Source organism: Eptesicus fuscus, chromosome 8 (genome assembly GCF_027574615.1).
Source record: "Eptesicus fuscus isolate TK198812 chromosome 8, DD_ASM_mEF_20220401, whole genome shotgun sequence".
NCBI lineage: Eukaryota > Metazoa > Chordata > Mammalia > Chiroptera > Vespertilionidae > Eptesicus > Eptesicus fuscus.
In genome coordinates, this window is record NC_072480.1 from 19,734,778 (window position 1) to 19,761,596 (window position 26,819).

Consider the following 26,819-nt stretch of genomic DNA (forward strand, 5'->3'; position numbering starts at 1 on the left):
TCCTTAGTCATTTCTGTTCTCTGGAGTCCCCTTTTTACTGGATGGCCACCAAAGATTCCTTCTTTCTTTCCCATCAAAGTATTTATCCTTAGTTCCCTCTTTTACCACATTTTGCAGAGCAATTCCACTCTGCCTCAAAACTTGCAGATTCACTCACCTCTTAGGTTCATAAAACAAAAGACCCAGCACTTAACAGAGCCTATTCTTTTTAGAAGCCTGCTTAGTAATCCCTTACATTAATTACAGCTTGTCTTTGGGATCTTTTAGACTTTGGAAAGATAACAGTGAGAATTGTATAAAACTGATGAAAGATATTAAGCTTTTCTAGTTATTCCTCAATGGGAGAGTTGGTATGAATAACTTAATTTGCCATTATGAGAAGAAAAAATGTTCCCATTATTAATCATAGACAGTTGATTAAAAATTATGAAGTTAATACATAAGTAATATCCATTTAACAATATTCTATATTGTTTTAAACTATGGAACATTTTCATAAGTTCAACAGAGTAGCCTATTGATTACATGAGCAAAGTGAGGTATTTTCTTAGTGATCGAAGAAGAAAGTAGAACATTGGGAATATATTTTTCTTTTTATAATACATATATGATAATGCTAATGAATAATTTTTATAAAATAAGTATGTTTCAGATGTCAAATGAAAAAAGTTTCTTTGGAATCAACTTTAACAAGACATTAATAAATCTGAACTCCTCTCCACCCCCTTTTTATTAGGAATCTATGTTTTTGTGGACAGTTACAGATGGATTTTATTATTGTGTGTGTGTTTCCTTGGGACCTGTAAATGTTGAACAGAGTTGGAAAGAGTTGTGTTATAAAGAGTGGGAGAAGCCTGTGCCATTTTTAGGCTAAATAGTATTTTTATAAGCTTAGTAAGTTTCAAAAACTATTTGCCTTATTGATATAGTTCCATGAAATTCTGAGCATAAATATATCTCATTGAACAGTTATAAAGTTGGGCATGAATCTTTGTACTTGAATATACCTTAACAAAAAACAGGTTGAATTTTAGGTGATCCCTAGACAAAGCTTTGGCCTTTGTACATTGTGAAAATCTTACCTCACTAAAAGTCAGTTGCACAATTGGTCATGAGTTTTATGAAAGCTTTTGTAGTTGCGTGGCAGAAAAAAACTTAGGCAGAAAAATTCATACATCTTTTAAATTACATTATATTATTTTATAAAGGAATTGTGGAGAATGAAATATTCTGCTACAACTTAGGTGTGGCACAGAAAACTAGGGCAACACTTACTTTTAGAAATATCAAGTGTTATTCACTGTTTTAGAATTAATTACTTAATTATCCAGCAGAACACAAAGATCCCAGGGTACCTTAATGGGAACACTACACTTCCAAATAAAATAATTATCACCTGCTATATTACAAGTGCTCTATTTGCTATAATTTTTAACTACCCACATCTCTGTGTGTAAATAAATATCATTAATGATATTAATCTTTCTGTTATAGTAGATGGCAAATACAGCAGGACTTGCATCATGTAGTTGATAGGGTAGAAATGGTTCAGAGTGGTGTTTTGTAATGAAGGCTGTAAGACCTGCCTTTCCCTTTTTGGGAAAATTTGCCCTCAACTCAGATCCCATAGTTATATTACCCCATTCCCAGTGGTAAACAAAATGTCAATACTGAGGCTGCTTATGACTGTGGCTTCTTAGTGTAGTGAGACCACAATGTCTGACCAAAAAATTGGTCATGATGCATCACCAAAAGGGAGAACTGTGGGTGAAAAAAAAGGGTTCTATGGGAAGTAACCTCACAGGATGATCTGAGCATTAATTCCTAACTAGGCAGGTCATGGTGGGTAGTCACATCCCAGGCCAACCTGTCCATTGTTCTTGTGCATCTAGAGTAACACACTTTTGAAATACCAGAAGTAATACACCTCAAAGGGGCTATTAACTCTTAAAAGAGCACATGCTCTTCTTAACTATCCTATAACCCCAAACCCTGCCTTCATTTCTCCAATCTTCCTTAATTTCAAGTGCATAAAAGAAGCTACAAAACTGTTATTTTCTGGAGCATTCGAGATCCTGCTCCCCAGCATGTGTCATCAGTTTGGCTCAAATAAACTCATAAAGCTTCTCTAAAAATATTAATTTTTCTATGGTTTATAAATAAGAAAACTAAGGCAGATAAATTGATTTGAATGATAAATTAGGCATTATGACCTTGAATCATTTGAAGAGGCAGGTATTCAATAGGAACAATAGATGTTAGCAGAGAACAAAAATAGCTCTTGTGATTATTCATAAATTACTAGATAGTAATTAATTAAAAATATCACCTTTCTTACAAGATGAGTAATCAACTCAATTTTATTTTTTCTAAAGAATTACATGGCATCCTTGATACTATTGGGAATGCCTAAGATGTGATAGAACTTACTTTAGAGTCACCATTCTAGGTACATGGGAGCCACATGAGGTTGTGTGTCATTCAAACCATTGGATTGGTCGATTGAAAAGGTATAATAAAATGAAATCCAAAGCCTCTCATTGGGAATAAATCCAGGTTTACAAACCACATCTTGCCAATGCTTTTTTATGACACAGTAGCAGTTTGTTAAGATGGGCATGAACAATGTGAAGATGGGTAGAGGCTTTGGGCCTCCAGGACAGTTGATACCCCTTTGTAAGACCATAATCACTGAGGTGAAAACTACTATTGGGGCAGACATTTACAGAGCCAAGGAAAGCGAACACCATCTCTAAGACATCGGATCAAAAAGGCAACGTGAGACAAGGCTGCTCAGGCACAGTCATAAAGCCTACAAAGTAAAGGGATGTTCTCAGATAGTGTGGTCCAGAACTGAGACTCACTGTACAAAAAAAAAAAAAAAGGGAATATTGCTTATTTGAGGAGAACCTGAGCTACAAGGAAGCCAGTCAACTAAACTTCATTTGGGGAGATAAGTAAGATAAATAGTGACTTTCTGATAATCTGAAAGGACTCCACTACAGGCCCATTTGAGCAGAAGAATGGACACATTCTAGCCTGACTCTACTTTGGTGTTCTGAAATGGTTGGAGGTAAACAGAAAAAAATTGCTTTGAGGTTTCATCACAGATATATTGCTGGTATGTGGATAGCTAAAGGGCAGACATTTCAGTTAGCTACATATATATGCCACTGAGTTTATTTTACATGGTGAGGATCTCTTGTCTGATGGCACCCATTCTCTGAGATAATTGATGCACAAATATAAGCAAGTTCTGAATTCATTTGGGTAGTAGAGTTTAATACCACAAGGTATAAAAAAATTGGTCTTGCATACAGTTTGCTCCCAAAGTTGGAATTATTCACTACTGCATGATGAAGATGTTTCATCTTCCTACAGTCTGTTGGAAAAAATTTTCCACGATCTCTTAGGCTCCTCTAGTTGAGGGCTAGAGATTTGTGGAGAGCATGGAAACAATGTTCTTATTATCTACATATCCTTGAGATATTGAAAATTGAGCTTCCATTTAAATTAAACATATTCTCAATTGTCAACAATTTGTTCTTAGACAGTTCCATATTCAAAGGGTTACTGTTTCTTGCATGGAAGAATCAAAGAAATAAAAGAGAGCACCATAAAAGGTCCAAATTTCATACTAGATACACTGACAAACAGACCATATAGGGTTTGGCAGGTGATGCGAACTGTGAAAGAATTCACAACTGAGAGAAGAGATAGATGCAGAGAGAGGGAGTTTATTTTACTTTCCCCAAAGGGAAAGGGTCTGTGCACTGCTAATAAATACAGGGGCAAGAATCAAAAGGCAGCTTCCTCCTTTAAAGGGTAACAGCTGCGATTGCTAGGTGACAAGGAAGGGAGGAAGATTTGGGGCTGAGACAGTCCAGCAGATGTCCTAGGGAGGTGTCTTATCAGTATAGTTCCCAAATCTGTAAAACATGCTTACAGCAAAAGTTATGAAGAGTTCAAAAGAGGCTTGTTTGAAGGAGAGAGAGGAAGGGAACTTTCAACTAACTAGAGACTCCCTGGTGCAAATTATCCCTGAGTTGTAAAAACAGTGGGGAGGAGAGGTATGCAAGAATGTAGCCTTGAGAGTAACTTGTCTTGCAGTTTGAACAGAGGGGCTGTTTGAATCAGAGGAGCTAACAATCTTGGGGTTTAATTACCAAGTGCTTCTCATAAATTGTGGAAGGCCACAGCAAGGAAAAAGAAGGGCCTTTTTCCTGACCTTACATTAAAGGCCTTTCTCATAACATATAATGCTAGAATATCCATTAACAGAAACATGGTTTTAAAAATTTTCTAAATCTATACCTAAATAAAAATAATTATTTAAATTCAATTGTTAGATTAAATCTACTTAAAAGTCAAACTTCTCACATCACTCTTCTAAGTGCAGCGTGTTTTACCATCCAGTTTTGGAATGGTGCAAGTGCACTTAAAATACATATGTATGAATGTTATGTTTTTGCATTTTTAAGGATGGAGAGGAGGCATAGAATTTTATAAAGAGTGTGATATAGACAGGCCCTTTGCAACTTTATTTAATGTTTTATTGTTATTTGTTCTTGTTAGAAATGTGCTTTGAAAAATCTAATTTTATAGATATTAAAATTAGATTTTGTTATATGTAAATTGTGACCAGTTAAATTTATCTTTCCATAGAGTTAAAAAGACAAATGCTTTTCCTTTGCTGCCTCAACATGCTCTAGATCTTCTTTTATGAGCCGCATGCCATTATTCCCTTAGGCCTTCCCTGACTATTGTAGTTCGGGTGCACTCCTTTACCAGTCTCATGGTGAATAGATGCTTTTTTTTCTCCCTCTTCCATACTTTTTCTTCCTCTTCGAATACATTTCACAGATGACTGTCTTCCAAAATAACAACATCAGTTAATTTTTTAACTTAAAAAATCATACTTAGCCCTGAGTCTGCCCTCTCCATTGATGTGTAGTGTGTGGAAGAGGCTGTGTAGGGACTGATAAGCCCCATTTGTGAAGTCTCTTCAGTAGGCGGCCAGGCGCTCACTGCAAATGGGCTGTTTATTCAGCCAGCACTGGCCCTAGCTGGGTTGAGAGTTGACCCACCTTCTCAGAGGGCTCCAAAACCAAGCCAGGAGACAGCTCTACTTCCATGCCTGTGATTGGATGTTGCTCTTTGTTGTTTGTTTTTGAATAGACAGTTTTTCTTTAGAAGGCTCCCTCCGTTTACTATTATGGTTTTCACTCCTTTTCCCTTTTTGCAGAATCTGATGATCTCCGTGGGGACCCTGCACTCAGCCTTCAAAGTGCTCCTGCCCCCCAGGATGCTCGTAATTCAGTAGTAGATGCTGGTGGCCTTGAAAGCATCACCCAGTGTCCCAAACAGCTTCCTCAGATGATGGCTGCAGGTAAATGTCGGTGGCTAGCCCAAGGCACAAGGCATTTCGAGTTCTTAGTGGAAAAGCTTGCCCAGGCATGAAAATATGCATGGAACCCAGAACCTGGGATCCTTAAAGAAATCAGGCTGTGGAATAAGTGAACATCAAAGAACATTAAGTCAAATTTGACATATTTTGTGGTGTGTATGTGTTGTTGTTGTTGTTTTAGCTCTGTGCTATTTGTAGTACCATTTATTTGTTTATTTGTTTTTAGTGAAAGTGTGCTTATAAGAAATATTTTGGAGAAGTCACATTTTCTTAATGTAAAGAGTTTATGAAGGAGGAAATCTGTTACAAGGTAACAATAAGTTCAGTCAGGACCATTTTCATGACTTACAACTATTCTAGAGATTCTATTAGTTAAAAGGTGTGCCTGCTCCAGCATTTATGTATCCTCCATCTACCAAGCCAATTGACTTGTGTTACCACGAGAGTATTCCTGCCTTATCTGGCAACGTTGGAACTTAACTGATGTTGTTTCACTAGGAGAAGAAAGCGATTCTTCAAGTTTTTCCAGAAGTACTTTCTTAATGGCATTCTGTGTATAATATAAACTACATGCCATTAAGTTTCCTCCCAGAATGTGTTCGGAAACTCTTTATATTTATGTCTGAAGGAAACATTGCTGTAGATTATGTGCTTTGTTTTTTTTTGTGTGGTTTGGGAAAAATGCTACATGAAGCCTCATATCTCTAGAAACGTGGTTTCCTTTAAAACAAATACCCTTGGCTATCGACTCTCAGTCATTGTTTATTTTTTTCCTGCAGCCGCGGATGGTTTGGGGAGTATAGCGATAGACACAACCCAGCTCAACATGTCCGTGACAGATCCCACAGCCTGGGCCACCGCCATGAATAATTTGGGCATGGTTCCCGTGGGGTTGCCTGGACAGCAGCTTGTGTCTGGTAAGCTCTCTCCTGGGTTTGAAGCAGCAGTGCCAAAGGGTGGAGGTGACAGGTGCCCAGTAATCTCTCCGCACGCAAGTGTTGAGCATGGCCAGTGATTTATGACTGGGGCATGTTTGGCAGGTTGTGCTTGAGATTCTTTTCCTCATCACCTTGCTTTTCGCCTAATAGCCGTTCTCAGAAAGAAAGGCCGTATGCGGCATCTATCATCTGCGGCATTGCAACATCAACCTCATATTTTTTAAAATTGGTAAACAGAGGGCTAATATTTGCTTTCCAATTTGCAAAACTCTTTCACATGGCTTATGCCACGTGACTCCACAGTCTTCTCTTTGACACAGATGGATACTTATTGTTGTTGCTCTTGTTAATGTTCTCATTTGAAAAACAGGGAAGCAGAGGCCCAGAGTTCAGGTTACTTTTCCAGCATTGAAGTGGCAGAGCTAGAAATCCATTCAGTTCCACCTTTTCTTTCCACCACACTTTGGAATCAAAATAGAACGCATTCAATAGGGGGAATGTTTAGAAATGTCACAAAGCAGGAAGTCATCATTTACTTTGATACATGTGTGTTGAGATTTTCCATGTGCCCTCTAACAAGAGCTTTGAGAAATAAAAGATATACTTATATAAGTGTCCTTGAGGAGCATGTCTCCCTAAATTGAAAAACACAGCAACAACAACAAAACCCAGCATAGTAGAATCAGTTGTTAAGTAGTGGTTCATGCTAGGAATGTAGTCATTTCCAGAAAGATCTATTACTGAGGCTCTGAGGAAGATGTTATCAGGAAGATGGGAGTTGATCTGTCTGGAAAGATACATAGGATTTGTATGTATTCACTCCTTCATTCATTCATTCAACACATATTTATTGAGACACTATCCTGGTGCAGGGACTTGAGCAGTAAACAAAACAAGCATGGTCCTTGCCCTTCCAGAATGTGCAATAGAGAGGTGACAGTCAATTATAACAGTACATTCCATGCCTACAGGCCTATGTAGCTTGTGCTGAATTGACTAAGCATTTAGTTTCTTTCTTTTTTTTTTTTTGGGGGGGGGTCAATATTGGCCATAGATGTGAAAGTCTAAACTAGCTATAGTAAATTATACATAATTTTATGCATATGTGTACATACATGCATACACATATGTACACACACATATATGTATACATATACATATATAAAAATATATAAAATTCTTAAATATAACAAGAATGAACACAAGAGAGGATGGGAGATGGGGAAAGTGAGAGACAGCAAAAGGAAAGTCAAACATTGAGTTATAAAACATTATACTTAAGATATTTATATAATTCTCCAAAATGTTATAAATGTCATACAATTGAAGATTAGTCTGCTATGGGATGTGTGTATATGCACATGAATGACATTTCCGACGCTTTAAATGTGTGTTTATTCAGACTCCTTTTTCCCAAAGCTAATCTAGACAGATACTTGCTTCTAACAACTTGAGAATAAAGATTTGTATTTTTCTACCCACATTTTTCCTCATTTTCTATCCACATAATTGAAATATTCATGTAACAGAAATTACTTTACTTTTGTCTCCACCTCCCACTTCTCTCAGAAAATGTTGGGTGGCTTCCAGAGTGAGCCACACCTCAACAATTCATTATTTTTTCTTATTATTTTGAGTCTTCTGACATTTTAACCATGACCAATTTATGATTTTCTCAGCAACTTACCATGTAAAGAATTACAGCCCTACTCATTATAGAAGATTTACCATATCTGCCTGAATTACATTCTGTATCTCCTTATTAGCCAAACTGCCTTTCCTGGTCTTCCTAAGAATCCTTTATCTTCCAACTTCGCTCTGTTCTCGGGGCTGGCTGCCAGCAGCGAGGTATGCAGAATCTCAGGGTCAGGCTCTGTTTTATTAGATTAGTGTTCATGTATTTTCTTACAGGCTTTTTTTTCTGTACAAATATTTTAATCATATTAGATATAAGATTTTCTATATGCATTTTAACACCTTATTCTAAATTATTTTACAGTTTTATATTTAAAAATTATAAAACTCCGTTGAATAAATATTTCCTACTTTATTTAATTATTCTAATTTTACATTTAAGCTGATTCCATTTTTTCCCTCTGACTAGCCAAATTTCTTTGGAGACCTTAATTTCTTCAAGCCTATAAAAGCATTTCATCTTTTCTTCACAATGATGATTTTATCTCTTTCATGGGACTATTGTGAGATTTAAATATGGTAAATTGCATAAAATATAGCTGTTTGTTTTTTTCAGCATAGTCAGAGAGCCACAGAGTGTTGCTTCTCTCTCAGTTTCATACCACCACCTCTGGAATTCTTCAGTGTGGCTGTAGAATGTTAGAGGCCGTCTTTAATGTCTCAGAAGGGATTTCAAGATTATTTAGTGTAACCTTCCTTCCAAGAAATCGCCTCTAAAATATCTCTGACAGGATTATGGAGAGGCTGGAATTTATGAGCACTTGGCTTTCTCCCAAAGTTTCTGATATTTCTAAATGACCAACTACTCTTCCCATATTAGTTAAAATTAAACTGACACTAAAACCATTCCTTACTACTTCTTCTGTTTAATAAAATTATTAGCAAAGCAAGGTGTATAGTTTCATATTCTCTGATTTTAGCAAAGTGATTTTTCAGGACATCAGATCCCTTATTACAGGCCTTTCTGAGCTGTAATTGTAAGTTCCCACAATTCCGCCTCTTCCATTTTCCTCCCACTTCATCATCCAGATGTTCCCCTCTACAATCCCATTTCCACTTTCAGGAACTTCCCTTTTACTTTCTTTAATATGAAGTGCGACTTGGGATCATTACATTGAGTTTGCTTATTTTATCCAAAATGTATCATTATATTAAATCCTGTACTCCAAAGTCTTGGTTTATCTATAATATTTACCTCCAATGTTACTGTTTTGTGTTTATTTTATTCCCCATACTTTTAGTTTTGTAGAATTATTTTTATTGTTGTTGATTTGTTCTTATTACTTTGTGCATTGGCATTATCAATTTATGGTTGTTGGCATCAATTCAACATCAATAGGCTTCCCCAATTTGAGGTTCAGTGGAGAAGGAAACTTTACTCAGTGCAAACAGCTCAATTGTAATTCAGAACAGCTGTGAAAACAGCTTGGCTGTTAGGAGGCCCTGGGACCAGGCCCCTCTCCAGCTAGATAGCTCTGCTCCACTCTCTCTGTTCTGTACAGGTCTGCTCTGCCCTATGCTGGTTTGCTCTGCTCTGCTGTGTGAGACATCTTTGGCTGTTCAGCTCCAGCCAGGGAAACACAGTCTTTGGTCTTGGGTGGAAAGGGAAAGCAGAGGGGAGCTGACTTATATAGATAAAAGGTTCTGCCCCTGGTGGCTGATTGGTTTGTCCTCATGCAAATGAGGACTCCAAATCCTTGAAGTTTGATTGGTACAAAAGGCACTCTCCTGATTGGTCAGAATAGAACTGCTCTGAGTGGTCAGTGTAGCTCTGATTGGAGGGAGAACACCTCAGTCCTATTGAGTGAAATAGGATTCCATAACTCCTTTATAAAGCCTGGATCAGCTGGCAGAAACAGTGCAGGCAGGCAGTTCAGTGCAGGCTTCTCACTCAAGTGCAATTTGCAGGAGAAGCCCCTGTGTAGAAATGGCCGCTGGATTCTGTTTTTTAAATTTTAGCTAGTTAGCCACCAGGAGCTCTTCTTAGCAGGTATCTTCTTTCTCGGGGTCCAGAGTGTAGATCCAGGTTTTCTAAACTGCTCTGTGGGAACATCAGTGTCCCACAGTTGTTGTTAGGTAGGGCAGATGTCATATAAGCATGTACATGGTCTAACAACTGTGGTAAACTTTGTGTTTTACTCAAGCAATTTGCTTTCTTTGTGTGTTTCCTCAGAGCCTTTACTACACTAATGTGCAAAGTGTAGTTTCTGAAGTCATATCTAGTATGTAGGATTCCCCAAAAGTCAGCCTTTTAAAAAAAATCTGTGAGCATCTCAGGAGACACTAGAATATAGCCATCTACCAAATTTTCCCACCTACCGTGGAGATGTTTTTCCAGTACTATCTGTCTTTCTCTGCCATATTGTGATATCTTCCTTGTGATCTGGCTTACAATTTTGTTTGTTTATGTTTTCACTGAATAGTGTCACGCCATAATCTCACATTTCAAAATAACCCTCTTGTGGTCAGGGGTTGCCTGAGCCCTCCCAGTTTTCTGTGACCTGCAGTCTTGCTTTCCAGGAGCCCCCACCTCTGGGGTCATAAGCTGACATCCAGAATATTACATCCTGAGTTTTGAAACCATCTGTGGGACCAGCTGCTCCCTTCCTATATACCCTAGCTTCTTTTCCAAAGTTATAATCATCAACTGGAAGAGTTGAAAAGCAGCTGAGTCTCCAGGTTTTAAGTTTCTTGTCCAGGCATGCATGGGAACTGTAATGCTTTCTGGATATTACCCTGGCCATGAGATTATACCTTGCTTGTCTATAAACTTTTTGAAATTTTTTTCCTAATGTCAGCCAATTCCCCCTTAGTTGTTATTGAGTTTAAGTTGACATATCTTTTACCCCAGGTTTCTTAGCATGCCGTTTGTTATATTTCAAATACATGTTCTGAACAAGCATCACGCCTCCCTATTAGCTATGCAGGGTTATATACAAAACAGTGCCACATGCCTTATCAGGGACTAGCGTGGAGCCAAGAAAAGAATATCTTGTAGATTTGAACACCCTGAATTGTCCTTTGGCTCATACCTTGCTGTTTCTTCTTCAGAAGCCCTGAGTTTACTATCACTGCCTCTGGGCCCTGCCACTCTGAAGAGAGCTTTGTAACTCGTGGGGGGAGGAGAGGGCTAAGATGGGTTACAGTCCCCTCTTTACCCTCTCCCATTCACTGATGCATCCACCCATTTTTATTCCTCTCTGCTTCCTTGAATATTTTTTCTAGTTTCCTTCTTGGGTTGTTTAATCCTCCCAGGAGCACCTTGATCCTCTTTAATATGCCAGATTTGAAGAGGCATTTGTTAAATTCTGTCATCTCCTAAAGCATCACTCTTTTAACTGGGATTTATTGAGCCAGACGTTGTGCTGAGTACAGGAATATGAGACATACACCTTACTTTCATGTTTTAGAGTCTACTGGGAGACATAGAAAAGGGTAAATAAACAAAATACAAATCAACATGATAAGTGGTTCTGCCACTAACAGATAAAGGTGCTATAGGATGTCACTGGAGAGTGTTAAGCAGGGGAGTAGTATGATTAGAGGTGTATTTTTACAAAGCACTTTTGTAAGTCCTGCAGATAACTAATGGGAGTGTGGAAAGGTTGGTGGCAAGGAGATGGGATGGGGGCTGTAGCAGTTACTCAGACAAGAGGTAATAATGGCAGTGATGGCAATCATGATCATGCCAATGGAGATGGAGAGAAGTGAAGGGACCCATGAGACACGGAATTATAGAAACAGCAGGAATTAATGAGCGAGTCCACACAGAATGTAAAGAGAATGGAGAACCTACAATGACTCCTGGGTTTCCAGTTTTAGAAATTGTGTAAGTGGTGGGGTCTTTTACTGAGATGGGAAAGGCTAGAAGAAAAAAGAGGTTTGGGGAAGGTGGTTTCTTTTTGGATGTGTTGAATTTGAATAGCCAGTTGAAAGAAAACATGTGGTAGGCAGTCACATTTGGGTTCTAGGGCTCACAAAAAAAGGGTCGATGGAGACTTTATCAGCCTCAGCATGCGGTAGTCACTGACACTCTGTGTACCTTTCTCCCCTGGCAACACTTTTTCTGTGAAATTAGAAATAGACCCCTAGCTGCTCACTCAAGTGTCAGCCCAACCTCCAGTTGTGCCTCCACATATTCTTTTTCCCTCTATATCCTCTCTTTTATCCCACTAGGTTCCTGTCCATTGCTGGGCTGCAAGGTCTGAACTGAGAAAAAAACGTCCTAGATAAAACAAATATAATCTAGGATTCTACACTGAAACCATTTCATCAGCTCGCAGACATTTAGATGGACTGTCTGTTGATAAAGCATCCCACATACTTGTTTTTAAAATGAAAATGATACTCGAGCCAGCAAACTTCCTTTCTTCAGTCCCCTCAGGTATTAATGGTGACATACTCTGACACTGGAGTGATTCAGGGGATGCAGATAGCCTGGTTTATAGCTGTTGAGCTCTCTATAAGATAATGCTCAGAGTCCTCTTTTGTTTTTATTTTCCATTTGTTGAAAGATTTCTCATTATCAAGTGTCAGAAAACAAATAGGCTGTTGACTTATGTTTCACAATTTATGTACCGGATTTCCTATATTCTTGACAATTCCGTTACACTTTCCAGAGTTATTTACCCTTGTCTTCCCAGGACATTAGGGCAAGTACATTGGTATATTTATTCATTCACCAAAGTGTTACTGGAGGTTCAAAATATACAGTGTATTTTACAAGGCACTAGAGAAATAGCAATTTACACAACAGACAGGTGATACTCCTGTGGAGAATACATATTTCTAAAGAAGCAGATGTTATTCAAATAACTGTGCAGATGATTATTTAATTATAATTGTGGGATATTACAAAAGAGGTATGGGGAAGCCTAACTTAGCTGGGAGGTGCTGAAGGGGGCTCAGAAAAGGCTCCTTTGGCCTGGCTGGCGTGGCTCAGTGGTTGAGCATTGACCTATGAACCGGAGGTCATGGTTTGATTCCCAGTCAGGGAACATGCCTGGGTTGTGGGCTCGATTGCCAATAAGGGGCATGCAGGAGGCAGCCGATCAATGATGTCAATGATTCTCTCTCATCATTGATGTTTCTACTCTCCCTTCCTCTAAAAAAAAAAAAAAAAAGGCTTCTCTGAAGAGGCTAAGACCGGAAAGATAAATGAGATAAATGACAGTTATCCAGGGAGCAGGAAGAAAAGGGTAATTTGGGAAGATAATTCTAAAAGCAGAAATGCTCTGCACAAAGGCCTGACATGATAGAATCTTGACTCCTTTAAGGAAGTAAAAGGTGGCATATGTGGGCAAGAGGCCCTGGGTGGAGTGGGTTAGTAGATTGGCTGAGGCCAGATCATGCCTGCCAAAGTAAAGAGGACAGACATTATTTGTGTGCGAATTTTGGAAAGATTTTAAGTGGAGAAGTAAGCTCTAACTGACTTAATTTTGTTTGAATTACCTGAGTTGTTTTATAGAGGGCTGATGGAAGTCCAGAAAGAGATTATGGAGTAGAGGGCCTAGCTATGTCCACATGGGGCTGGAACATGGAGCACCTACTATGTGTCAGGCATTGCCAAGGTTATGGGGACACAAACATCCTCCTGGAGTGTCATTCTAGTGCTGCGTTTACGATGTGTATGTCTACAGTGTTTCTAGAGATAAGAGAATTTGGAGAAAATTGTTTCCAAAAAATATGTGCTTCGGCCTGTACTGTGGACCACACAAGGTAATTGACATCACTTAAAACAAATCAAGGCTCCGCAAGTAACTTTTCATAGGTGACCACAGCCTATATATCCTTGTTGGCTAGAGAGGTTATATAATGAAAGTCCTTTTCAAATGCTTACATAATATAATATAGTCATCTGAAATATAGTTATTTTTTCTTCCATGGAATGTAGGATGTAAATTTCACTTCTCTGAGTTTGTCTGTAAAGAGGGAGATAATATCAATATCAGAGAATTATTGCAGCTTTAAGAATGGGTCTTATAAAGTGTGGGACATACTGTAGGAACCCATGCATTTTCGTTTTCTTTGCTATCCCTGAAGAGTTTAAGAAGGAGTAGGGAAGGGGAGAACGGGGACTTTGGATGACTCCCTATTTTAAAGGAAGACTTGGCTCCTGTGAAAAACGATTCCTTTGTCCGGACTTTTTCCCTGTTCTAGGAGCACTGCCAGCCATTCCCTCCCAGAAGCCGCCGGAGGCGTCCACTGCACCCAGGGCCTGCCCGTCAGCTGTAGCTCTGCGACGGCATTACTCCAAGTGTTTTCCATAAGTCACCGGGCACCTGGTCCTGGGCTGTAGATTTCAGGGCCTATTTCAGACCTTCGAAACCACGAGGTCCTGGAGACTACCACTAAAGCTTAAGACGGCAGCTCCCTAGAGCTGATTTTTAAAAAATTTCTTTATTGATTAAGGTGTTACATATGTGTCCTTATCCCCCCATTACCCCCCACCCCCCTCACTCATGCCCTCACCCCCTGTTGTCTGTGTCCATTGGTTAGGCCTATATGCATGCATACAAGTCCTTTGGTTGATCTCTCCTCCTTACCCCCACCCTCCCCTACCTTCCCTCTGAGGTTTGACGGTCCTAACAACAACAAAAATAGCCCATTTGGCTTGGGAATGGGCCCGGAAGCTTGCCTCGTGCTACATTTCTGTCGTCTTAACTACAATGCGGTTTCACAACTGAAAATGTTTTGTAAAAGTAGCTGAGCCTAAAGCAAAAAGTACCTAAAGGGTAACTGCAGATGCAAATGTAAAAATCATATATTAAGTATCTACTATGCTCAAGCAATCGGTAAAATCTCATTTAACCAGGTTTTATCTTGGAAAAGGATGTCCTGGACATCAAGACACACAACCTTGGACTGTAATAAACTATATTTTCCTCCTCATCAGGGACATTTGCTTGCTGCCATAGAAGAAACATTTTGACCTTGAAGCGTTACTTCTGAAAGTTTATGCTTGTGGGGCAAAGGGACACTTTATCCTTAAGGGGAAGGCGGAATACTGTAGACTTCACATTCATAAATCTTTCAGACCATAAGGGCATCTTTAAAGAAATATTCCTCACTTCACGGGATGGGACTCTTGTGGCCTCCATCAGTTAATGCTTCCTAGTCATGTATTCCATCTCAGCAGGAAAACTAGGCCTCAACGCCCTAACGTGAGGTGACTAAAGTCTCCACAGGGGATCTTCTCACAGAGTGAATCATTGCTGATGAGGTTCTAACCAGAGACATTTGCATGAGCTGTGAAATCACTCAAAAATGTTCATTTTGTATTTTCAAAACTTAGTGGCCTCTCTCTTGGAAACCATGTATTTGAGAACATCTTTTGAATTTGTTCATCCCCAGCTGTGACAAAATACCGCCTAGTCATGGGTAGGAAAAAAGCAATTTAGAAAAATAATAGAGGAAGACGATGATTTCATCCTTGTCTGGATTTCTGTGTCATCTTGCTGGGACTGGGCCAGGAGAGGGGCAGGCCAGAGTCTCTGTAGGAGCGAGGGGAGGAGCCCAGTGTGTGCAGCAGGCCCTGACTGACCAGCAAAGATTGAGAAGGGCACGGAGGTCAGGAAAAAGCCAGTCAGTAACATACGAGGAAGCAGAGTGCCAGAGATAAGAAACATGGTTATTTCTTCTCTGCCCTGTCACACGATGGCTAAGGAACCAGGGGCTACTCACACAGATTTCAAGGGCTTTGCTACACCTACCTGCCAGATGAGGGTGTCAGGTTCCCTTAAAACACTGAAATTCTGTGATTTAGGAAAATCATAAAAATCAAATTATAAGACATTACTACGCACAATGCTAGAGTGGCCAACACCCAGTTAATGCCTTAAGTAAAGCAAGAGAGGAACTTTTAGCAGGAACCACCAGAAGAGTATCTCTATAATTAAGATAATCTTTTTTGGTGGCGGTTGTGTTTTTGTTTGTTTGTGTATTTGTTCTAATAGATCCAGAGAGCACCTGCAGAGTTAATCACACAGGTAGCCATGTGAGTGATGTGGGAGAATCGTGGTGAGGAACTTTAATCTTTCTAGTCTTAGAAGAATCAAGTTACAGGAGAAGGAAGGACATATCCCTGCTCATTTCAAGGCCTTTGACACAGCAGCGGTTATTCCTGCTGAGTAACCAATAGTTAAGGGCAAATATAAAATGAGCAGCAGTGTAGATGCTAGAAACTGGAGGGTCTCAGTTCGTGCACTCTTAGGAAGGGTGTGAGCAGAGCGTTTTGTATTTCAGTTTTTCCCATCATTGTAAAATGCAGTACAAACCACCTAAAACTCTAAATACCTAGCCTTGCTTGTTTTTATTTGTAATTGCCTTCATCGTGGCTATGTCTGGTTTTTGAATTTAGAGTCCCTTAAAGAAAATTAGGAACTCTGTAAAAATATGAGTAAGAAGGAACCAGAGATGTACATTTCCTCATACCTCCTTTGCAAAGCTCTTGCTGTTCTCAAGCCCATGCTAGAAATGCGGGAAAGGGCCGCAGCATCTGTGCCACACCTGGACAGTCTGTGTGCCTGGCTCCTTCCCTGAATGCCTAAACTCAGTGGTCTGTTTTAAATGGCCTCCTGCTGGGTCCCGTGTTTAGCAGGGAAAGTAAATAAGGCCGTGCTTGTTCCCATTGTTAATGAGAATCTGAAAACGAGACTTGGGGCAAAAAAATAACTGAAGTATGGATGATTAAGGATTTATTGTAATGTGGTATCCATTGATATTACCAATTCCTTAGAAACAATAAGACTTGGGAGTTAGAGAGGACTTTAGATAGTAATTTCTCATAGGTATCTAGTGTTTAATTTTTCTAAGCAATTTCAGATACAGTATTTCATTTAAAACTTGGTGACATCCTCCCCGGTGGCAAATGTGTCTTATACTATCCCCATGCTCCTGGCAGAAGTTGCTTACCTTTCCTACTGAAGTCCACAGCTGGCCGCTCAAAGAACATGTACGTTACTAGTTCCCAGATACTTGTACTTCTAGCCAAATGCATGTCAAGGGAACTACTGCTGTGTCTTAGCTAAAAATTAATTTTTTTCCATCAGCAATTCAAAAGCACACAATGCCTCATATTATATTTCTTAATCCTTGTGATCCACCTTTATATATGAACTAGTGGCCCAGTGCACAAAATTCGTGCATGCACATTAAAAGGGGATTAATTAGAGGAAATAATTTAATATTGCTATTTGCTCTTTCTCTATAATAGAAGTGTCAGAGATGAAAGAAAATTAGTAAAATGTATATACAAACTTTCCTCCTGTCAGAGTCTGGGGTGCACCACAGGACCCAGAGTCAAGTCCCTGCCCACCCACATGCACCTCAAAATCGCGTGAGACCCAGACCTGGCCGGCCCCCCCATTGGGATAGATCCAGACCCGGCCAATCCCACCCTTGTCAAGCCCCGCCAGGCAGGGGGCATAGCCTCAGGTCCCTTGGCCCAGCTCCAGGACAGAGGGCGTGCTCTGAGGTCCCCCAGCCCAGACCGGGGTGGGCGGCATGCCTTGAAGTCCCCCGTCAAGCCCCACCAGTTGGGGGGGGGGCACAGCCTCAAGTCCCCCAGCCCAGCACCGGGAGGGGGGTACAGCCTCAGGTCCCCAATCAAACCCCACCTGCAGGGGGGCGCAGCCTCAGGTCCCCTGTCAAGGCCCACTGGGAGGGGTGTGTGGCCTGAGTTCCCCAACCCAGCACTGGGGGTGCACCTTGAGGTCCCCTGTCAAGCCCCGCTGGGTGGGGAGCATGGTCTGAGGTCTCCTGGCCCGGTGCTGGGGTGGGAGCACGGCCTGAGGTCCCCCATCAAGCCCTGCTGGGTTGAGGGTGCGGTCTGAGGTGCCCTGGCCTCCTGTCAAGCCCCACCTGGTGGGGGGCACAGCCTGAGGTTCCCTGACCTGACGCTGGGGCGGGGGGAGCAGCTTCAGGTACCTAGCTCAGCACCAGAACAGGAAGCGCACCTTGAGGTCCCTGTCAAGCCCCGCCGGGCAGGGGGCATGGCCTGAGGTCCCCTGTCAAGCCCCATGGGGGTGGGGGAGGGCATAGCCTCAGGTCCCTGCCGATTGCTCGTTAAGGCTCCTTATGGGAACTTGGCCTCAGCTGTGGGTGCAGCCATCTTTGTGATGGAGTGATGGTCAATTTGCATAAGTAATCCTATATAATAAAGAAGGAATATGCAAATTCCTTCTTTATTATATAGGATTACTTATAGTGACTAATTCAAAATATCAGAAATACCTGCAGAGCTGTGCCTGGTTTGCCTCAAACTCTTTGTTACCAACTTATAATGGTCATGATAGGGGACCATCCATTCTAGCAACCTCACACTAGTATTTTTTGGTCTGAGGACAGAAAAAAGGACACAGAAAAGGGATTTTTAGTAGAAGTATTTTACACTTTGAATGAAAAAACAAATTTGTAAAGAAATTATAGCTTTTAAGGAAAAACATATTTTTAAGGTGTATAGATAAAGCAAGCCGAAATATACAGAAAATATTGAAACTAAAATTTTATTCTGAAGAAAAACAAATGGATTTTTGAATTAATATTATACCTCCCCCATACACACTTTTAGGGACGCCATAATATTTCTAATGTCTTAGTTTGACAATATCCATCTTTCCTTCCTTTCATCCTCCCTTTCTCCCTTTCCTACATCCCTCCCTCTCATACTACGTCCCTTCCTTTCTTCCTTCCATATTTGTTGACTAGCTTTCATTGTGAAGAACTAAAGTTATTTCTCTCTCAGCTCATACTTGATGGTGGAGACAAATGGTAAACAAATCAATAAGTATATCATTAAAATTGTAATAATCACTATGAAGTAAATAATAGGATGTTGCAATGATAGAGCATAAAGGGGAAAATCTGCCCTAGTTCTTCACATAATCAGGAAAAGGTTCTCTGTGGAGACAAAATTCAAGCTGAGATCCTGGGGGGGGAGAGGGAGCCGGCTCTAGAAAGAGTGGAAGGAAGAGTGTATGAGAGGACACTCCAGGCAGAAGGAGCTTGACTTACTTGAAGATGAACTAGAGGGCCAGTTTAGTGGGTGAGGTGGAGACTGTTATGAGAAGAGTTTGAAGAGGTGGTTAGAGGCCTTGGCTATCCTGGGAAAGAGTTTGGCTTAATTTTAAGGTTAACTGAAGTTTGTTTGTTTGTTTTTGTTCATTCGCTCAACAGAGGTGTTCCATGATGGAATCTGAATGTTAAAAGAGAATGGATTTTGAGGGTCAGTGGGAATGAAAGCGAGGGAATGGTAAAGAGGCCATGCAAGTCCAGATAAGCAAGGGGTGAGGCTAGGGGATGGTAGTAAGGCTGGAGAGTGTACAACGCTTTGTGATACATTTTTCAGGTAGAGGACTTAGGACTTTCTGATTAGATGAGAGAAAAGGGATTAGAGATGAATCCAAGTTTTTATCTTAAGCAACTGAGTAAATTGTGGTCGTATGGCATGAAACGAGAAACACAGGAGGCACGAGTAAAGGGGACAGTCACAAATTCAGATTTTTGTGCATCTCAGGTTTGAGCTCTCACGAGACATCTAAGTGGTGATATGAAGAAGAAAGATGGATATATGTGTCTGAGTGACAGAAATGTGAGCCACACATTTATACATATAGCAATATCTGTGTTCAACAGCAGGTAGAACATGATTGGCACTATGGCCATGAGGGAACTGGCATGAGAACAGAGAAAGAGGAGGGTGTGGGAGTAGGCTTTGAAAAATTCTAGCATTTAACTTTTAGAAAGAAGGACATAAGCCAGTAAAGGATGTTGAGAAGAAGAAACAGCCAAAAAAAATTAGACAGAAAACAGAAATGTGTGACATTATGGGAACCAAGCCATATATATCATCCACGTAGTAGCCAGGAGGAATGATTTTTTACGAAAGGTCAAGTAGAAAGACTGCAATGGGGGAAGGCATTGGTGACTTTAACAAGAGCCATTTGGTGGAGTTGTAGGGGTAGAAGCAGGTTTGAGTTAGAAATGGAAGTATATCATAAGGATCAAGTGGGATGGTGCATAGGGAGGCCCTGTGAAAGCCATAAAGGGCAAAGAAAATAGCTTATCAGTAGTAATAGTACCCTTGTGATGTTAATGGTGTCGCTATTTTTCATTTTTGTTTTACATTTAAATTTTGACCCACTAGTAACCCACTTTTCTGAAAAAAGAGGAAGGAAAGAAGGAGGGATGGAGGAAAGAAGGAAGGGAGGGAGGGAAAGAAAGAATAATGACAAGTGAAAGGAGGCAGGTACATTTAGAGGTAAGTTGAGTATGATATGCAATCAAGAGAACATTAAGACAAAGTAGAGTAAGTATGACAATAAACTTTTGGAAATATCCATTGGTAGGAAGAAGATTGATTGGATAGAGGGATTATTGTAGAAAGCAAGAAACCTCAAAGCTCCTGATTTGGACAAAGCTTATCAGTCCATGTTACATATAGTGAAATTGAGGCACAAAAAAACAGTGAGTGGATCCTTATTCTGGGATTGTTATCAGTGGGGAGAGCTCCTTGTCCCCACTGATTGCAGGTGAGAGTAGGGTTCTTGGGGTGTGGCTGGAATAAGTTTTCAGAGGTCCCCATATTTCTAAGGAATTATACCCCTGAGTTTCCAAGGTCCCATTTCCCTCTGTCCCACCATGGAAGAAGTGTAGCTGTGACTTCAGTACGGCTAGGATTAACGCCATTGCCTGGAGTCCCCATTCCATGTCCTCACAGTGTAACCCAGCATCAGGCTAGCCTCGCTGTGTTCCCTGCTGCAGCCCATCAGTGCATTGCATGTGGGGTCCACAGGGCCACATGGCTATAGAGGGAACATGGGTGACTGAAAGGAAGCAGGAGTAAAACCAAAGAAACCAGAAAGCCAAGAGCACCAGGAGAGAGAGCTCCGTTGTCTAGGGCAGGGGTGGGGAATGTCTGGCCCGAGGGCTGTATAAGGCTGTGAAATCATTTGGCCTGGTCCTACCAAGGCAATTGCTGGCAGGACTTGAAATTCAATACATCTAGGAGCTTTTTTCATAGCAGCGTAAGTTTTTATTAAGTGAATTATATTAAGTCAATGATGTTATAAATATCAAAATAGCCTTGGAAGAAAAAAGATTCGCACGCCTGGTCTAGGGGATTCTGTATTCCCAAATTTTCTCAGACTTGCAGTGACCCTGCCAACTCTGGCCAATGATCTCTGTTCTCAGGTTTGACTGGCAGCAAGCAACTTCCCTCTGTCAACCCTACTCACTGCACGTGAACCCATCTTCCCCTTTGTTCAGTCCTTCCCCCAGTGAACTGCAGGGAAGGGACGGTGGTTCCCTGAGAAGTGTAAAGCTTCAGCTTCCTGGCGAAGCTACCCAAATGACGTGCCTATAATGTCTGGCCTCCCTTTTGCTCTTTCCTATTATTAATAACTAGCTAATTACAATGATAACGATCAGATAAATGAGCCATTGAGAAGGAGGATTTTAAAACTCAAAATGAAATACGTTATTGACTGACAGTCTTATATTTGCCCAAATTGTTATATATATTTATATATACATATATAGTTATATATATATATATATATAACAATATATATATATATAAAATGACTGAATTTTTTGCAGACAATTTCCCTTATAAATAATAGAATAATTATAATATGTGTCCACTGAAGTTATTATTGGACACAGCCATCTGATGCAACACCAGTTCTCCCTTTTGAATAATCTCTCCTTCTATAGAGTAATTTTATGTCTAAAGCTCATTTATATGCCCTGATTTCTTATCTTTGTGCTGTAACACTTTCTAAATATTTACTTTGGTTAATGAATTGGTTATTTTAAAACCCATTGAAGTCTGCATGGCTTTTAGAAGTGATGAGAATTATTTTCTTGCTGTGAACTATAATGCCTCACCTCCCTGTTCTCCAAGTATATGCAATGCTTGTGAAGACTAGTGTGGGAACCCCTTTCACGTCCCGCGTGGTTCAGGTTTCCGGTTCAGGGTTTGGGTTCTGGAGAAGGCCGCACACAAATGAAAAGAGACTAGAAAAGTATTAATTTGGGAATATTGGGGGTCAGGCGGGAGCCCACCTCTAGTGGGAGGACTACTCACTGCTCTGGCCTTGCTATCCCTTTTGTTGAGACTATGGGATACACCCATAGCCCTTGGGCAGGAAACTCCAACAACAGAAATTTACATAAGACAAACAGAGATGGAGGCTGCTTCAGCTAACAATGTTTCAACTAAGCAGTGAGTGGTTAGAGCAATTAGGGTGCCCACATCTCTCTATTAGTGAAACAATGATTGGTTTCAGGCAGACTAGATCTCTCACAATCCTCACCTCCTTGTAAGCATTCACATTGCATCTTCTATATGTATACAAGTTATTTTTGTTTGTTTTTTCACACATGCTAAGTCAGAGGAACAAATCATTTCTCTTCCTCCCTTCCCTCCAAATGGAGTGGGCGGAGTGTTATCTGCTGTTCCACAGAAAAGAATGGGCCAGCCATTATTTCCCTAGACCCCAGAGGTTTGCCTCCTTGAATGGAGTCCTACACCTAAACAAAGAGGTTTGTTTTTTCTTCACATAAACAGATGACTATATTAGCCTTGTGAAATTTCCTCCATCTGCATCATGGAACACTAGTAAAAGGTTTGACTTAACTTGCTCGGCATATAAAATTAGGGCTAGTCAGGGTAAATCCTTTAATCCCTATGGCCTTCGGGTTCTTCGATAGAAAATGGGCCTATTAATAATACCTATTGTGCTATCCTTTTTCCAAGGATCAAATGTTTAAAAAAGGAAATTAAGAGATGCCTTGGGATTTTTTACACATTATAAGTGTTTCAATTTATATAATCACTTCCCTTCTCTAAGTTTCTAAAACTGAATCAAAGGAGTATAGATTTAAAAATTTTATATTGCCAAATTGTTCTGTACAAAATTGAACCCATTTTACACTCATACCAATGGTGGATATTTAAAATCATTTTAACCTTTACTATCTCCATAGTGAAAAATGATCTTACCCATCTATTTACTTTGCTTTGGCGACTCTGTTGTTAGTGTTTGAGCTGTTCCTGATTTTCAAATACAGTATTTTCTGGCATATAAGACGACTGGGCGTATAAGACGACCCCCAACTTTTCCAGTTAAAATATAAAGTTTAGGATATACTCACCGTATAAGACTACCCCTCTTCCAACGCACACCAAATAAAAATTTAAAAAAAACATCAGATTTGATTTCAATACGGTAATTTTAATTCAAATGCTTATGACATGCAGGTACTTAGCAGGAAAACTGTCACTTATAAATATAAGGCTGTTTGTCATCAAACATGTAAACATAAAACAGTGCAAGTGGATTAAACTTTTCCTAATTCACTCTAAAGCTGAAAGGAAGGATAAGACATTAAACCCATGGGAGCTGCCATGCTGTTTGTTTTCTAAGCTGTCAACCAAACTGGAACTGATGATGATAGGAGGAAGATAACAAAAATAGAGAGAGAGCAAGTGCCGGGCAAGTCCCTGGCGAGTTAGCAACGCCCATCATAACTGCAAGCTACGGTATTTTTACAGGTTTTGCTGGCGTGACAGTTTCCCTTTAAAAGCCTTCAAAATCCTCCTGTTCGTCATCTGATATCATAAGTACCACATCAGTGACATCTTGTGATACATTTGTAAGGCAGTCATCGTATGGATCGAATTCCGTATCAGATGGTGTGGTCTCAGCTTTGGCTTCCTCTTCATCTTGCCACAAGTAGTCGTCCTCCATACCATCTAATGAATTTGATATGCCACACTCTTGAAAGACTTGATTACTGTTTCTGCATCAATATCATTCCAGGCTTTTATGACAAACTTGCACAAAACATCCAACTGTGGAGCATGCATGTTCCCCCCTTTTGTGAATGGCTTTTTGACCACTAACCATCCATTCATTCCACTGTTCTCAAATGCGATCTTTAAATGTGTTTTTCTGGGCACAGCTTCACTCTATCTCTTTTTCCATACCCCGGGCATCCTGGATGCCTGCAGCTTGCTCTGCCCTTCACTTACACCTTCCTGGTGAGGCGCCCCCTCACCTTGTCATCGGGACCGAGTTAAGTCACTTCTTTCCACGCATCCTGGTGAGTGGATTTTCTTCTACCGTACTTGTACAGTGCCGCCCTTGCTGCTTTCATACGGTCGCCGCATATGGTGGGGGGGAGCTCAAGAACGGCCATGGCCATATCCCCGCCTTATGCGGCAAACACCCGGCCGCACTCCATTCATTTCAATGGAGCCGGATGGAGACCGTATGCGGCACAAAAAGGAGCCGACCGGAGACACTTGCGGTCTCTGTCCGGCTCCATTGAAATGAATGGAGTGCGGCCGTTTTTGAACTCCCCCCACTGTATGCGGGACCAAAGATTCTCTAATCTGGCTCAGAAGTTTCAGCACCCGCCCTATAAGATGACACCCGGGCGTATAAGACAACCCCCGACTTTTGAGAAGATTTTCCTGGGTTAAAAAGTCGTCTTATACGCCGGAAAACACAGTAGTATAAACAACTCTGCAGTTCTTAACTTTGACATTTTTTCCCATTTAAAAATATTTCTTTAAGGTCAGTTTCCAAGTCAACAAATGATATGATCATTTCAATTACTCTTGAGACATCACAAAATTATCTTCAAAAGAGTTTTACAATTTATACTATCATCAGAGATGCCTGAATATCTTCTCTTTCACATACTTGCTAACTCTGGGTGTTATTTCAAATAATTTTCTAATTTAGTAAGCAAAAGCTATGTCTTCTTTTTATTGCCCAGGAGCCATAATTTAAAGGGCCCCCAATGGTCCTGCAGCCAGATGGAAGCCTGGCAGTGACACCAGAGGTTTGTTTTCTGTTCTTTCATCGGCTAGTTAATAATTGGGCAATATTTCCAGACTCACAGTTGGATCGGATTGAACTGGTCTTGCTGAGCTGTTAATGATTCAGAACACCTTCCCCTACCTCTTCCAGCTCCTTTGAGGGCACCTCAAGTCCCTCTTCATAGTTCCACTGAATAGCCTTCCCTGGTAGCTCTGGCCAACTTCATTGATGCCCTTTGCTCCCCACATCCAGGCAATTATCGTCTTACCATATGGTTTGACCCTGGGCTATAGTCAATTTGTTTCCATTATTTTCCCTGCTGGTAGGATTTTGAAAGATGAATATACTCCACCTGCCAGGTGATATTCACCTCGTGCCTTTCCTCTTTAGTAGGTTTTTGCTGTTTGTGAGCAGAGGCGCTTTCTTGCCCAGTACTAGCCACACTTAAGTGCAAAATTAATATTGTCGGTCATACTGAACTAAATCCCTTGTCAAACAGATTTTACTCCAAAGGCTAAAGGCGCACATGAAAGACTGCTCTCCCTTCACATCACATCTCGAACTCTGAACAGGCAAATGCAATTTATTATTATGCTTTGCTTTCAGACATTGTTATTTTCATATCAATCTTATTTGTTCTTTGTCTTTTCTTGTGTGTGTGTGTGTGTTTTTTCTGACTTTTTCCAGTGAGCAAGATCTGTTTCTCCTCTAACAAAGTATCTTAAGCCTTCTCACACAGTGGGTCGAATTTCTTCTCCATTTACATCAGGTCTCTTAAGAGACACAATCCACTTAAACACTGGTGTCTTCACTGTTTTCATTGACTCTGTCTCCAATGTTAGCTTTTTTCAACTCTTCTGTTTTCAGAATATGCCTGCAATGTCATTCATGTCTTTTATTAGTAACCTCTGGTTTCATTGATGTATTGAGTATCTCCAGCTGGGGAGACACTTCCACCCATCTATGGTTAACTTTGCCTCCCCAGCTTAAAGTGGTTCCAAACCATAAGTATTCAGTTTTACCTTCTTTACCATGGTTTCTAAGACAGTGATTCTCTGGTATGAATCCTTGTCAAATGCTCAAAAGCACTGTTTGTGTGCATGTGTGTACATGTTATGCATATGCATATATAGTATATACGTTTATAAACATGCATGCATGTTTATATAGCCTCATATACATATACTAGAGGCCCAGTGCACGAAATTCGTGCAGGGGGGTGTGTGTCCCTCAGCCCAGTCTGCACCCTCTCCAATCTGGGACCCCTAGAGGGATATCTGACTGCCCCTAGAGGGATATCCCTATATTGGGATCGGGCCTAAACGGGCAGTCGGACATCCCTCTCACAATCCAGGACTGCTGGCTCCCAACTGCTTGCCTGCCTGCTTTCCTGATTGCCCCTAACCACTTCTGCCTGCCAGCCTGATCACCCCCTAACCACTCCCCTGCCAGCCTGATTGATGCCTAACTGCTCCCCTGCCAGCCTGATTGCCCCTAACTGCCCTCCCCTGCAGGCCTGGTCACCCCTAACTGCTCTTCCCTGCAGGCCTGGGTCCTCCCCCCCCCCACTGCCCTTCCCTGCAGGCCCGGTCGCCCCAAACTTCCCTCCTCTGCTGACCTGGTCACCCCTAACTGCCCTCCCCTGCAGGTTTGATCGCCTCCAACTGCCCTCCCTTGCAGGCATGGTCCCTCCCAACTGCCCTGCCCTGCTGGCCATCTTGTGGTGGCCATCTTGTGTCCACATGGGGGCAGCCATCTTGTGTGTTGGAGTGATGGTCAATTTGCATATTACTCTTTTATTAGATAGGATTACATATACATAAGTATATGTGTGTATATCTCTATATCCTCTACCAAGTAGGAGAGTTAAAAGTATTTACAGTTTTCAAATCTTTCTTTTTAGCATTAGAGCACTTTTGAATTATCATTCAAGCAGAAAGTCAA

The 26,819-nt window shown here is 40.8% G+C and overlaps 1 protein-coding gene across 1 annotated transcript in view; it reads left to right on the forward strand.

Annotated features, from left to right (window-relative positions):
- Positions 1–5,251: 5,251 nt before the first annotated feature.
- The window catches only part of ENOX1 (ecto-NOX disulfide-thiol exchanger 1), a 211,754-nt gene continuing 190,186 nt past the window's right edge, over positions 5,252–26,819 (forward strand). The window contains exons 1-2 of the mRNA XM_054719823.1: positions 5,252–5,389; positions 6,187–6,324. Coding sequence (XP_054575798.1) covers positions 5,377–5,389; positions 6,187–6,324 — 151 coding nt within the window. The 5' untranslated portion in view covers positions 5,252–5,376. The remainder of the gene's footprint in view (positions 5,390–6,186; positions 6,325–26,819) is intronic.